General features: G+C 41.1%; 1 protein-coding gene across 3 annotated transcripts in view; it reads right to left on the bottom strand.

Annotated features, from left to right (window-relative positions):
* LOC139760419 (putative divalent cation/proton antiporter TMEM165) overlaps positions 1 to 16210 on the bottom strand; it is a 231960-nt gene that overhangs the window by 36132 nt on the left and 179618 nt on the right. For all 3 annotated transcript variants that reach the window (XM_071683600.1, XM_071683602.1, XM_071683601.1), the window contains one exon: positions 7676 to 7846. In XM_071683600.1, the coding sequence (XP_071539701.1) occupies positions 7676 to 7846 (171 nt within the window). The remainder of the gene's footprint in view (positions 1 to 7675; positions 7847 to 16210) is intronic.

Below are 16210 nucleotides of genomic sequence, written 5' to 3'. Positions count from 1 at the left end.
TAATTTGTATAACTGAGTGGGAGATGTATAAAGAAAGAGACAGGAGGTCAAGAGAAAGGTGCAAGAGGTGAAAAAGAGGGCAAATGAGAGTTGGGGTGAGAGAGTATCATTAAATTTTAGGGAGAATAAAAAGATGTTCTGGAAGGAGGTAAATAAAGTACGTAAGACAAGGGAGCAAATGAGAACTTCAGTGAAGGGCGCAAATGGGGAGGTGATAACAAGTAGTGGTGATGTGAGAAGGAGATGGAGTGAGTATTTTGAAGGTTTGTTGAATGTGTTCAATGATAGAGTGGCAGATATAGGGTGTTTTGGTCGAGGTGGTGTGCAAAGTGAGATGGTTAGGGAAATGATTTGGTAAACAGAGAAGAGGTAGTAAAAGCTTTGCGGAAGATGAAAGCCGGCAAGGCAGCAGGTTTAGATGGTATTGCAGTGGAATTTATTAAAAAAGGGGATGACTGTATTATTGACTGGTTGGTAAGGTTATTTAATGTATGTATGACTCATGGTGAGGTGCCTGAGGATTGGCGGAATGCGTGCATAGTGCCATTGTACAAAGGCAAAGGGGATAAGAGTGAGTGCTCAAATTACAGAGGTATAAGTTTGTTGAGTATTCCTGGTAAATTATATGGGAGGGTATTGATTGAGAGGGTGAAGGCATGTACAGAGCATCAGATTGGGGAAGAGCAGTGTGGTTTCAGAAGTGGTAGAGGATGTGTGGATCAGGTGTTTGTTTTGAAGAATGTATGTGAGAAATACTTATAAAAGCAAATGGATTTGTATGTAGCATTTATGGATCTGGAGAAGGCATATGATAGAGTTGATAGAGATGCTCTGTGGAAGGTATTAAGAATATATGGTGTGGGAGGCAAGTTGTTAGAAGCAGTGAAAAGTTTTTATCGAGGATGTAAGGCATGTGTACGTGTAGGAAGAGAGGAAAGTGATTGGTTCTCAGTGAATGTAGGTTTGCGGCAGGGGTGTGTGATGTCTCCATGGTTGTTTAATTTGTTTATGGATGGGGTTGTTAGGGAGGTGAATGCAAGAGTTTTGGAAAGAGGGGCAAGTATGAAGTCTGTTGGGGATGAGAGAGCCTGGGAAGTGAGTCAGTTGTTGTTCGCTGATGATACAGCGCTGGTGGCTGATTCATGTGAGAAACTGCAGAAGCTGGTGACTGAGTTTGGTAAAGTGTGTGAAAGAAGAAAGTTAAGAGTAAATGTGAATAAGAGCAAGGTTATTAGGTACAGTAGGGTTGAGGGTCAAGTCAATTGGGAGGTAAGTTTGAATGGAGAAAAACTGGAGGAAGTAAAGTGTTTTAGATATCTGGGAGTGGATCTGGCAGCGGATGGAACCATGAAAGCGGAAGTGGATCATAGGGTGGGGGAGGGGGCGAAAATTCTGGGAGCCTTGAAGAATGTGTGGAAGTCGAGAACATTATCTCGGAAAGCAAAAATGGGTATGTTTGAAGGAATAGTGGTTCCAACAATGTTGTATGGTTGTGAGGCGTGGGCTATGGATAGAGTTGTGTGCAGGAGGATGGATGTGCTGGAAATGAGATGTTTGAGGACAATGTGTGGTGTGAGGTGGTTTGATCGAGTAAGTAACGTAAGGGTAAGAGAGATGTGTGGAAATAAAAAGAGCGTGGTTGAGAGAGCAAAAGAGGGTGTTTTGAAATGGTTTGGGCACATGGAGAGAATGAGTGAGGAAAGATTGACCAAGAGGATATATGTGTCAGAGGTGGAGGGAGCGAGGAGAAGTGGGAGACCAAATTGGAGGTGGAAAGATGGAGTGAAAAAGATTTTGTGCGATCGGGGCCTGAACATGCAGGAGGGAGAAAGGAGGGCAAGGAATAGAGTGAATTGGATCGATGTGGTATACCGAGGTTGACGTGCTGTCAGTGGATTGAATCAGGGCATGTGAAGCGTCTGGGGTAAACCATGGAAAGCTGTGTAGGTATGTATATTTGCGTGTGTGGACGTATGTATATACATGTGTATGGGGGTGGGTTAGGGTCATTTCTTTCGTCCGTTTCCTTGCGCTACCTCGCAAACGCGGAAGACAGCAACAAAGCAAAAAAAAAAGAAAAAAAAAAATTTGTATAATCGAAATTTCTAGCAGTCCATGGTATACTTTAGACACATGGGAGACACATGGGAGATGTATAATTAGTGGGTTAAAGGTGTTGATGAATTATTATGATGTAACCATGGTTGGTCTGGCAAAATGGTTAATCCAGCAAGGCTTTGGAACCAAGAGTGCTGGAAAATGGAAGGTGTACCTATACATCCTTCTCAGGTTTGGGCAAAACATCTTAAGAAGTACAAAGAACTCATGTAAAAAGTCCAGAGGAAGGAGGAAGATGGTATCAGAGTTATGAAAGCCAAGCTACAAGAAAATTTTTCAAGTAAATTTACTCATCATGGAAGAAAGAAGAAAGAGGTGACCTTATCACATCCTTTAGGTTTTCAAAAGAGATCAACAAAGTGAACATTGGGCAGTTCTTTGAGAGACATGGAGACAGAACAATCAGAGAACATAACATGAAATCAAGTACAAAACTTGTAAATAAGGATGGGAGAAATACTTGTGCGGTATAAAAGTGGTGGATGTATGAACAGTGTGACTGAAAATGTGGTTAACGCAGACAGCAGACTCAAATTTATGAGGACATTTGATAGCATAGAGTGTTCAAGAGCAGGTGCCATGAATATAAAAATCTTTCTCCAAGCTATAAAATGGATAATTACACTCAATTTTGGCAGGTTAAGAGTAACATTACTAAATATGTTATTCACCACCAAAACTGTGCCTGTTTATAGAAATATGAGTAGAATCATAAAACCAAATTCAAGAGAAAGAAAAAAGCAAACCCTCCAAAGCACTAAGCCTCCTTATTGATGAAATCTTATTGTAGGTAAGAAAGTACTCACTTCCCTACTGGCCTATGACCATTAGACTACATGACTCCAATGCCACTATATGGTATGCATATATGCTTCCGTCTCCTGACTCCCTCCTTCACCACCTTAATTTTTCCTTTCCTCTCCGTCTCCCTTCCTTCCTCTCTCTCGGCACTTTATGTGTGTTAGGACAGAGGTCCATGAAAAAATTCCCCTTTGCCTCCATTTGTGGAATCAAAGGATACAGTTTTCCCTCCTCAAAACTGATATTACAAACCTATTCTTATTTCCATAAGAAAACTTTCACTACAGTCTAACTTAGTGCAAAATGATCATATCTGAATCTCTCTCCATGTGAAATTTCTGATTTTCATTTCTCCTTGATATCATTTCATCCCTCTCAAAACATAAATCAATATTTCACAAACAAAACTGAAAGCTGAAATGATTATTCATCTACATATTTATCTGTTCATATCTCTTACAACCATTCCCTTCACGGACTCCTTCAAGGGGGAGTCCATGGCAGAATTTCCAGAACCGGTGAACTTCACTGCCCCTTCTTAGCCTTTATGTGCCACACTCTTAACAGTCCACTGGCAGAGGGCAACTCTAATGCAGTGTTTCTACAGTGTCTAACCTAATGTTCCTACTAGCTACTACCTAATATTCTAACCTACTACTTCTACCTAAAGCACACACCTAAATGTTCCCACCTATTACTTCTACCTAATGCTCCTGTCTAAGATTCCTATTTACTAATCATATCTACTGCTCGTATCATTTTGCTGAAAGGGAAGGCAAGCACATAGCATTCACTTAAAGAAAATCTAGAGTTACTAAGACTTAGCTGCGTGAGTTAAGTGTAGTCAAGTACTATGTGTGACTACGAAAGATCGTCTGTTTGTGGATATAGTGCAAGCAGTCCATGTGTGGCCAAGGTAAAAAGATGGTTACCTGGGTCAGATGAGTGCAACTAGACAACCACTCAGGTGCTGCCTCACTACACAGCCATCACTAACTCTCCTCATACCAAGTTGGGCTGTACCATTAATATTCCCCACTGATTGGTGGACGCCTATCACCTACTACCTACAATGAAACTTCTTGCAAATATCTACTGACTCTTTCGGTAACTAAACAATGGGGAAGGTCATAAACTTAACAGGTAAGTACAAAACACCTGACTACAATGGATGGCCAAATGCCTATAAGGCAAACCACCAAACCTTTAATATTTCTTGAGTCAAATATTCCCTTAATTTTGATATCATTCAAAAGCACATCATGAAGTAATGTTTTTTTTCCCAATCAGGAATTACACATCATATTAGGATGGATTGAAATCATTGTACTAAATCTATGGGCATAATATTGTCCTGTATCTTGAGAGGCAAGTGTTTTGGGACCAGCTGAGTGAGTGTGTTAGTAGTTTTGATGCAAGAGACCAGGTTATAGTGATGGGTGATTTGAATGCAAAGGTGACTAATGTGGCAGTTGATGGAACAATTGGTGTATATGGGGTGTTCAGTGTTGTAAATGGAAATGGTGAAGAGCTTGTATATTTGTGCACTGAAAAAGGACTGTTGATTGGGAATACCTGGTTTAAAAAGAGAGATATATGTAAGTATACATAAGTAAGTAGGAGAGATGGCCAGAGAGCGTTACTGGATTACGTGTTAATTGATAGGGGCGCGAAAGAGAGACTTTTGGATGTTAATGTGCCGAGAGGTGCGACTGGAGGGATGTCTGATCATTATCTTGTAGAGGCGAAGGTGAAGATTTGTAGAGGTTTTCAGAAGAGAAGAGAGAATGTTGGGGTGAAAAGAGTGGTGAAAGAAAGTGAGCTTGGGAAGGAGACTTGTGTGAAGAAGTACCAGGAGAGACTGAGTACAGAATGGAAAAAGGTGAGAACTAAGGATGTAAGGGGAGTGGGGGAGGAATGGGATATATTTAGGAAGCAGTGATGGCTTGCGCAAAAGATGCTTGTGGCATGAGAAGCGTGGGAGGTGGGCAGATTAGAAAGGGTAGTGAGTGGTGGGATGAAGAAGTAAGATTATTAGTGAAAGAGAAGAGAGGGGCATTTGGACGATTTTTGCAAGGAAATAATGCAAATGAGTGAGAGATGTATAAAAGAAAGAGGCAGGAGGTCAAGAGAAAGGTACAAGAGGTGAAAAAGAGGGCAAATGAGAGTTGGGGTGAGAGAGTATCATTGAATTTTAGGGGGAATAAAAAGATGTTTTGGAAGGAGGTAAACAAAATGCATAAGACAAGGGAGCAAATGGGAACTTCAGTGAAGGGGGCTAATGGGGAGGTGATAACAAGTAATGGTGATGTGAGAAGGAGATGGAGTGAGTATTGGTTTGTTGAATGCGTTTGATGATAGAGTGGCAGATATAGGGTGTTTTGGTCGAGGTGGTGTGCAAAGTGAGAGTTAGGAAAAATGATTTGGTAAACAGAGAAGAGGTAGTAAAAGCTTTGCGTAAGATGAAAGCCGGCAAGGCGGCGGGTTTGGATGATATTGCAGTAAAATTTATTAAAAAAGTGGGTGAATGTATTGTTGACTGGTTGGTAAGGTTATCTAACGTATGTATGTCTCATGGTGTGGTGCCTGAGGATTGGTGGAATGCTTGCACAGTGCCATTGTACAAAGGCAAAGGGGATAAAATTGAATGCTCAAATTACAGAGGTATAAGTTTGTTGAGTATTCCTGGTAAATTATATGGGAGGGTATTGATTGAGAGGGTGAAGGCATGTACAGAGAATCAGACTGGGGAAGAGCAGTGTGGTTTCAGAAGTGGTAGAGGATGTGTGGATCAGGTGTTTGCTTTGAAGAATGTATGTGAGAAATAATTAGAAAAGCAAATGGATTTGTATGTAGCATTTATGGATCTGGAGAAGGCATATGATAGAGTTAATAGAGATGCTCTGTGGAAGGTATTAAGAATATATGAAGTGGGAGGCAAGTTGTTAGAAGCAGTGAAAAGTTTTTATCGAGGATGTAAGGCATGTGTACATGTAGGAAGAGAGGAAAGTGGTTGGTTCTCATTGAATGTAGGTTTGTGGCAGGGGTGTATGATGTCTCCATGGTCGTTTAATTTGTTTATGGATGGGGTTGTTAGGTAGGTAAATGCAAGAGTTTGGGAAAGAGGGGCAAGTATGCAGTCTGTTGTGGATGAGAGAGAGCTTGGGAAGTGAGTCAGTTGTTGTTCGCTGATGATACAGCACTGGTGGCTGATTCGTGTGAGAAACTGCAGAAGCTGGTGACTGAGTTTGGTAAAGTGTGTGAAAGAAGAAAGTTAAGAGTAAATGTGAATAAGAGCAAGGTTATTAGGTACAGTAGGGTTGAGGGACAAGTCAATTGGGAAGTAAGTTTGAATGGAGAAAAGCTGGAGGAAGGAAGTGTTTTAGATATCTGGGAGTGGATTTGGCAGCAGATGGAACCATGGAAGCGGAAGTGAATCATAGGGTGGGGGATGGGGCAAAAATTCTGGGAACGTTGAAGAATGTGTGGAAGTTGAGAACGTTATCTCCAAAAGCAAAAATGGGTATGTTTGAAGGAGTAGTGGTTCCAACAATGTTAAATGGTTGCGAGGCGTGGGTTTTGGATAGAGTTGTGCGGAGGAGAGTGGATGTGCTGGAAATGAGATGTTTAAGGACAATATGTGGTGTGAGATGGTTTGATCGAGTAAGTAATAATATGGTAAGAGAGATGTGGGGTAATAAAAAGAGTGTGGTTGAGAGAGCAGAAGAGGGTGTTTTGAAATGGTTTGGTCACATGGAGAGAATGAGTGAGGAAAGATTGACCAAGAGGATATATGTGTCAGAGGTGGAGGGAACGAGGAGAAGTGGGAGGCCAAATTGGAGGTGGAAAGATGGAGTGAAAAGGATTTGAGTGATCAGGGCCTGAACATGCAGGAGGGTGAAAGGCGTGCAAGGAATAGAGTGAACTGGAACGATGTGGTATACCGGGGTCGACGTGCTGTTAACGGATTGAACCAGGGCATGTGAAGCATCTGGGGTAAACCATGGAAAGTTTTGTGGGGCCTGGATGTGGAAAGGGAGCTGTGGTTTTGGTGCATTATTACTTGACAGCTAGAGACTGAGTGTGAATGAATGTGGCCTTTGATGTCTTTTCCTGGCGCTACCTTGCGCACATTTGGGGGGGAGGGGGTTGTTATTTCATGTGTGGCGGGGTGGCGATGGGAATGAATAAGGGCAGACAGTATGAATTATGTACATGTGTATATATGTTTATGTCTGTGTGTGTGTATGTATATATATATATATATATATATATATATATATATATATATATATATATATATATATATATGTATACGTTGAGATGTATAGGTATGTATATTTGCATGTGTGGACGTGTATGTATATACATGTGCATGTGGGTGGGTTGGGACATTTCTTCTGTCTGTTTCCTTGCGCTACCTCGCTAACACTGGAGACGGCGACAAAGCAAAATAAATATAATAAATGAATAAATAAATATCTTATCAGTAAGCCAAAAATTGTAGTTAGGTTATAACTGCCACAGCCTTGCTACAAATATCAGTAGGTCAAACATTTTCAGATTTAAGAGGAATCTAACAAGTAATACATTCTTTACATAAATGCAACAATGGGTTGAAATCTTGCAAGATGAACATCATATTATCTTATTCCACTACAATACTATAAGGATAGCTTGCTAAAGTCAAGTAGCTTTTTCATTTGCAAATCCATAGTTCATAAATCATAACTATCATATATATCAACTTCCTTACCTCTCTTGCTGCCATGACAACAGTTGCAATCTGGGAACGATCACCCCATTCAGCCAGAAATGTCATAGTAAAAGCTTGAAGGAAGATGCGAGAAATCAATGAGAACACACGATATTTGCGTGAACCTCGTCGCGTCCCTGCTCCACCTTCTTCCAATGGTTCTTTCTGATACTAATGAAAAAATGAGCCGAGGGTGAATAGATTAACCAAATAATATACAATCAATTTAAAAACAATACATCACTCCTTGGTTTAATCCTTTTGTTGAAACATTTGGATATAACTGAATAAATATTTTTCCCTTTTCCATGATATTCATATTTACTTCACACCTTTCAAATAATTTTCCCCTCACTATGACATTGGAGAACATCCGAGAGACCATGGATCACCCACCATTTTTCTGTGAGAGCTGCCATCTTTGACCAATCTCACAAATTTGAACAGAAACACAGGTGATTTGCCATGTGAAGCATGTCCCTTTAAACTTCTGCCTGTTATATTCTGAGTTTATATATAACATATTATGCTACTTAAAGGTTTTTATGATATTAGGCTTTCATACAAAGACAGGTACTTGATATGAGTATTATATTTGCCCAGAGAAACTGGAATGGGTGTGGCCCACAACTTCAAAAACAAGTCATATCTTGTGAATTCAAGCCAAATTTTCAATTTGCTTAGCTTTACACTTGTTTTTTTACAAGGGATTAATGCCAAATAAACAATGCACTTTCCACTTTTATGAGAATCAAAATGCTGTAAGTAAAAATGAACAGTTGTAAAATATTATGGTAACACTAATTGTAGTGAAGCATATAAATATTGCAATGTCTAATGGCAGCAAAGAACTTTCTTCAGAAGCATATCAATATTGCAATGTCTAGTGGCAGCAAGGAACTTTCACTTAAGTACGATGGAAATGATTTCTGGTAATACAGTATTTAAATTTTTTCTAAAACCTGGAATTTTCATGTTTTCTGGTGAATTCAAAGTGTTTATGTCACATATGCATTCTATAGCTCAAGATAAAATAAAGCTAAAAAAAATAACAAAGAAGGGCATTCCTTTTACAACATACAACCAATCATTTTGAAGAAACATAACTTGAAATTAATTATGCATTGAAAGGGTTCAACAGTGATGGACCTAAGCAAACTGGTAAACATCTGCAATGGTATAAGTAAAATGTCTGTGTAATTACATTACATGTATCAGGACCTAAACCTGTAAAATAATGTTGATCTATCTATCTATATGTTATCTTTACTCCATTCCCAATTCAGTGGGGTGGATAAGGTACATACAGCCTCTGAGTAACATTTACCAGAGAGAGAGAGAGAGAGAGAGAGAGAGAGAGAGAGAGAGAGAGAGAGAGAGAGAGAGAGAGAGAGAGAGGGAGGGAGGGAGGGAGGGAGGGAGAGAGAGAGAGAGAGAGAGAGAGAGAGAGAGAGAGAGAGAGAGAGAGAGAGAGAGAGAGAGAGAGAGTTGTGTTGTGTTGTGTTGTGTGTGTGTGTGTGTGTGTGTGTGTGTGTGTGTTGTGTGTGTGTATGTGTGTGTGTGTGTGTGTGTGTGTGTGTGTGTGTGTGTGTGTGTGTGTTCAAACATACTATCTATCTTTCCTCCAATCTCCTCCGCACAACCCTATCTACAGCCCATGCCTCGCAACCATATAACATTGTTGAAACCACTATTCCTTCAAACATACCCATTTTTGCTCTCCGAGATAACGTTCTCACCTTCCACACATTCTTCAATGCTCTCAGAACCTTCGCCCCCTTCCCCCACCCTGTGACTCACTTCCGCTTCCATGGTTCCATCTGCTACCAAGTCCACTCCCAGATATCTAAAACACTTCACTTCCTCCAGTTTTTCTCCATTCTAACTTACCTCCCAATTAACTTGTCCTTGAACTCTACTAAACCTAATAACCTTGCTCTTATTCACATTTATTCTTAGCTTTCTTCTTTCACACACTTTACCAAACTCAGTCACCAACTTCTGTGGTTTCTCACTTGAATCAGCCACCAGCGTTGCATCATCAGCAAACAACAACTGCCTCACTTCCTAAGCCCTCTCATCCACAACAGACTGCATACTTGCCCCTCTCTCCAAACCTCTTCCATTCACCTCCCTAAAAACCCCATCCATAAACAAATTAAACAACCATGGAGACATCACGCACCCCTGCCGCAAACTGAGATTCACTGAGAACCAGTCACTCTCCTCTCTTCCAACTCGTACACACGCCTTACATCCTTGATAAAAACTTCTCACCATATACTCTTAAAACCTTCCACACAGCATCTCTATAAACTCTATCATATGCCTTCTCCAGATCCATAAATGCTACATACAAATCCATCTGCTTTTCTAAGTATTTCTTACATACATTCTTCAAAGCAAACACCTGATCCACACATCCTTTAACACTTCTGACACCATACTGGTCTTCCCCAATCTGATGCTCTGTACATACCTTCACCCTCTCAATCAATACCCTCCCATATAATTTCCCAGTAATACTCAATACAGTTATAACTTTGTAATTTGAACACTAATCTTTATCCCCTTTGCCTTTGTACAATGGTACTGTACATGCATTCCATCAATCCTCAGGCATTTCACCATGAGCCATACATTCATTGAATATCCTCACCAACTGGTCAACAACACAATCACCCCCTTTTTTATATAAATTCCCTAGCAGTACCATCCAAACCCACCTCCTTGCTGGCTTTCATCTTCCGCAAAGCTTTCACTAATTCTTCTGTTTACCAAATCATTCTCCCTGACCCTCTCACTTCACACAAGACCTCGACCAAAACATCCTATATCTGCCTCTCTATCATCAAACACATTCAACAAACCTTCAAAATACTCACTCCATCTCCTTCTCACTTCACAACTATTTGTTATTACTCCCCAGCTGCCCCCTTCAATGATGTTCCCATTTGTTCTTTTGTCTTACACACTTTATTTACCTCCTTCCAAAACATCTTTTTATTCTTCCTAAAATTTAATGATACTCTCTCACCCCAACTCTCATTTGCCCTCTTTTTCATGTCTTGCACCTTTCTCTTGACCTCTTGCCTCCTTCTTTTATACATCTCCCATTCATTTACACTATTTCCAAGCAAAAATCCTCCAAATGCCTCCCTTTTCTTTCAATAACAATCTTACTTCCTCATCCCACCACTCACTACCCTTTCTAATCTGCCCACCTCCCACCTTTCTCATGCCACAAGCATCTTTTGAGCAAGCCATCACTGCTTTCCTAAATACATCCCATTCCTCCCCCACTCCCCTTACGTCATTTGCTTTCACCTTTATCCATTCTGCACTCAGTCTCTCCTGGTACTTCCACACACATTTCCTTTCCAAGCTCACTTACTCTCACCACTCTCTTTTTCCCCAACATTCTCTCTTCTTTTCTGAAAACCTCTACATATCTTCACCTTCGCCTCCACAAGATGATCACATCCCTCCAGTTGCCCTTCTTAGCACGTTAACGTCCAAAAGTCTCTCTTTCGCGTACCTATCAATTAACACATAATCCAATAACGCTCTCTGCCCATCTCTCCTACTTACATACGTATACTTATGTATGTCTCTCTTTTTAAACCAGGTATTCCCAATCACCAGTCTTTTCAGAACACAAATCTGCAAGGTCTTCGCCATTTCCATTTACAACACTGAACACCCCATGTACACCGATTATACCCTCAACTGCCACATTACTCACCTTTGCATTCAAATCACCCATCACTATAACCCAGTCTGGTGTATCAAAGCTGTTAACATACACACTCAGCTGGTCCCAAAACACATGCCCCTCATGATCTTTCTTCTCATGACCAGGTGCATAGGCACCAATAATCACCCATCTCTCTCCATCCACTTTCAGTTTTACCCATATCAATCTAGAGTTTACTTTCTTACACTGTCATAAACTCCCACAACTCCTGTTTCAGGAGTAGTGCTACTCCTTCCTTTGCTCTTCTCTTCTCACTAACCCCTGACTTTACTCCCAAGACATTTCCAAACCACTCTTCCCCTTTACCAGTGAGCTTTGTTTCACTCAGAGCCAAAACATCCAGGTTCCTTTCCTCAAACATACTACCTATCTCTCCTTGGTTACATCCACATACATTTAGACACCTTCGAGGAGGATGAGCACTCCCCGCATAACTCTTTCTTCTCTTTCCCCTTTTAGAAAGTTAAAATAAAAGGAGGGGAGGGTTTTTAGCCCCCTGCTCCTGTCCCCTTTAGTTGCCTTCTACGAGAGGTGGGGAATGCGTGGGAAGTATTCTTTCTCCCCTATCGCCAAGGATAATATATATTTGATTATTTATCATACTTTGTTGCTGTCTCCCGCATTAAAGAGGTAGCGCAAGTAAACAAGACGAAAGAATGGCCTAACTCAACTACAAACACATGTACATACATACAAGTCCACACATACTTATACACTTCAATGTATACATACAGTGTATATATATACATACATAGACATGTATATAATTCATACTTGCTGCCTTTATTCATTCCTGTTGCCACCCCGCCACACATGAAATGACAACCCCCTAACCCCTGCATGCACGTGAATTAGCGCTAGGAAAAGACAACAAAGTCCACATTTGTTCACACTCAGTCTCTAGCTGTCATATTCAATGCACCAAAACCACAGCTCCCTTTCCACATCCAAGCCCCACACAATGTTCCCTGGTTTACAGCAGACGCTTCACATGCCCTTGTTCAATCCACTGACAGCATATCGACCCCGTTATACCACATCATTCCAATTCACTCTATTCCTTGCACGCCTTTCACCCTCCTGCATCTTCAGGCCCTGATTTCTCAAAATCTTTTTCACTCCTTCCTTCCACCTCCAATTTGGTCTCTCACTTCTAGTTCCCTCCATATATCCTCTTTGTCAATCTTTCCTCACTCATTCTCTCTATGTGAGCAAACCATTTCAATACACCCTCTTCTGCTCTCTCAACCACACTCTTTTTATTACCACACATCTCTCTTACCCTTTCAATACTTACTTGATAAAACCACCTCACATATATCGTTCTCAAACATCTCATTTCCAACACATCCAACCTCCTCCGCACAACCCTATCTATAGCACATGCCTCGCAACTATATAGCGTTGTTGGAACCACTATCCCTTGAAACATACCGAAGGGTAGGAGAAGCACTACTCCTGAAACAGGAGTTGTGGGAGTATGTGATAGAGTGTTAGAGAGTAAACTCTATATTGATATGGGTAAAACTGTAAGTGGATGGAGAGAGATGGATGATTATTGGGGTCTATGCACCTGGGCATGAAAAGAAAGATGATGAGAGGCAAGTGTTTTGGGAGCAGCTGAGTGAGTGTGTTTGCAGTTTTGATGCAGGAAACTAAGTTATAGTGATGAGTGATTTGAATGTAAAGGTGAGTAATGCGGCAGTTGAGGGAATAATTGTACAAAGGGTGCTCAGTGTTGTAAATGGAAATGGTGGAGAGCTTGTAGAACTATGTGCTGAAAAAGAACTGGAGATTGGGAATACCTGGTTTAAAAAGAGAGATATACATACGAATATATATATATATATAAGTAGGAGAGATGGCCAGACAGCGTTACTGGATTATGTATTAATTTATAGGCGCATGAAAGACAGACTTTTGGATGTTAATGTGCTGAGAGGTGCAGCTGGAGGGATGTCTGATCATTATCTGGTGGAGACGAAGGTGAAGATTGGTAGAGGTTTTCAGACAAGAAGAGAGAATGTTGGGCTGAGGAGAGTGGTGAGAGTAAGTGAGCTTGGGAAGGAGACTTGTGTGAGGAGGTATCAAGAAAGACTGAGTGCAGAATGGAAAAAGGTGAGTGCAAAGGACGTAAGGGGAGTGGGGGAGAAATGGAATGTATTTAGAGAAGCAGTGATGGCTTGTGCAAAAGATGCATGTGGCATGAGAAGTGTGGGAGGTGGGCAGATTAGAAAGGGTAGTGAGTGGAGGGATGAAGAGGTAAGATTATCAGTGAAAGAGAAGAGAGAGGCATTTGGACGATTTTTGCATGGAAATAGTGCAAATGTATAAAAGAAAGAGGCAGGAGGTCTAGAGAAAGGTGCAAGAGGTGAAAAAGATGGCAAATGAGAGTTGGGGTGAGAGGGTATTAGTAAATTTCAGGAAGAATAAAAAGATGTTTTGGAAGGAGGTAAACAAATTGCATAAGACAAGAGAATGGGAACATCAGTGAAGGGGGGTAATGGGGAGGTAATAACATGTAGTGGTTATGTGAGAAGGAGACTGACGGAGTATTAAAGGTTTGTTGAATGTGTTAGATGACAGAGAGTCAGATACAGGGTGTTTTGGTCGAGGTGGTGTGCAAAGTGACTGGGTCAGGGAGAATGACTTAGTAAACAGAGAAAAGGTAGTGAAATCTTTGTGGAAGATGAAAGCCGGCAAGGCGGTGGGTCTGGATGGTACTGCACTGAAATTTATCAAAAAAGGGGGTGACTGTGTTGGTGATTGGTTGGTGAGGATATCTAATGTATGTATGGATCATTGTTAAGTGCCTGAGGATTGGCAGAATGCATGCATTGTGCCACTGTACAAAGGCAAAGGGGATAAGAGTGAGTGCTCAAATTACAGAGGTATAAGTTTGTTGAGTATTCGGGGGAAATTATATGGGAAGGTACTGATTGAGAGAGTGAATGTATATACAGAACATCAGACCGGGGAAGAGCAGTGTGGTTTCAGAAGTGGTAGAGTATGTGTGGATCAGGTGTTTGCTTTGAAAAATGCATGTGAGAAATACTTAGAAAAACAAATCGATTGGTATGTAGCATTTATGGATCTGTAGAAGGCATATGATAGAGTTGATAGAGATGCTTAGTGCAAGGTATCAAGAGTATATGGTGTTGGAGGCAAGCAGCTGAAAGCAGTGAAAAGTTTTTATTGAGGATGTAATGCATGTGTACGAGTAGGAAGAGAGGAAAGTAACTGGTTCTCAGTAAATGTCGATTTGTGACAGGGGTGCGTGATGTCTCCATGTTTGTTGTTGATCAATGATGATACAGCACTGGTAGCTGATTCGGGTGAGAAACTGAAGAAGTTGGTGACTGAGTTCGGTAAAGTGTGTGAAAGAAGAAAGTTGAGAGTAAATGTGAATAAGAGCAAGGTGATTAGATACAGAAGGGTTGAGGGACAAGTCAACTGGGAGGTAAGTGTGAATGGAGAAAAACTATAGGAAGTGAAGTGTTTTAGATATCTGGGAGTGGATTTGGCACCAGATGGAACCATGGAATCGGAAGTGACTCACAGGGTGAAGGAGGGGGCGAAGGTTCTGTGAACACTGAAGAATGTGTGAAAGGCAAGAACGTTAGGTCAGACAGCAAAAATGGGTGTTTGAAAGAATAGTGGTTCCAACAAATATATATATATATATTGGGCCATTTCTTTCGTCTGTTTCCTTGCGCTACCTCGCAAACGCGGGAGACAGCGACAAAGTATAATAAAAAAAAAAATAAATATATATATATATATATATATATATATATATATATATATATATATATATATATTTTTTTTTTTTTTTTATACTTTGTCGCTGTCTCCCGCGTTTGCGAGGTAGCGCAAGGAAACAGACGAAAGAAATGGCCCAACCCCCCCCCCATACACATGTACATACACACGTCCACACACGCAAATATACATACCTACACAGCTTTCCATGGTTTACCCCAGACGCTTCACATGCCCCGACTCAATCCACTGACAGCACGTCAACCCCTGTATACCACATCGCTCCAATTCACTCTATTCCTTGCCCTCCTTTCACCCTCCTGCATGTTCAGGCCCCGATCACACAAAATCTTTTTCACTCCATCTTTCCACCTCCAATTTGGTCTCCCTCTTCTCCTCGTTCCCTCCACCTCCGACACATATATCCTCTTGGTCAATCTTTCCTCACTCATTCTCTCCATGTGCCCAAACCATTTCAAAACACCCTCTTCTGCTCTCTCAACCACGCTCTTTTTATTTCCACACATCTCTCTTACCCTTACGTTACTTACTCGATCAAACCACCTCACACCACACATTTTCCTCAAACATCTCATTTCCAGCACGTCCATCCTCCTGCGCACAACTCTATCCATAGCCCACGCCTCGCAACCATACAACATTGTTGGAACCACTATTCCTTCAAACATACCCATTTTTGCTTTCAGAGATAATGTTCTCGACTTCCACACATTTTTCAAGGCTCCCAAAATTTTCGCCCCCTCCCCCACCCTATGATCCACTTCCGCTTCCATGGTTCCATCCGCTGACAGATCCACTCCCAGATATCTAAAACACTTCACTTCCTCCAGTTTTTCTCCATTCAAACTCACCTCCCAATTGACTTGACCCTCAACCCTACTGTACCTAATAACCTTGCTCTTATTCACATTTACTCTTAACTTTCTTCTTCCACACACTTTACCAAACTCAGTCACCAGCTTCTGCAGTTTCTCACATGAATCAGCCACCAGCGC

This window comes from Panulirus ornatus, chromosome 36 (genome assembly GCF_036320965.1).
Source record: "Panulirus ornatus isolate Po-2019 chromosome 36, ASM3632096v1, whole genome shotgun sequence".
NCBI lineage: Eukaryota > Metazoa > Arthropoda > Malacostraca > Decapoda > Palinuridae > Panulirus > Panulirus ornatus.
This window is presented reverse-complemented; position numbering and strand designations above follow the sequence as displayed.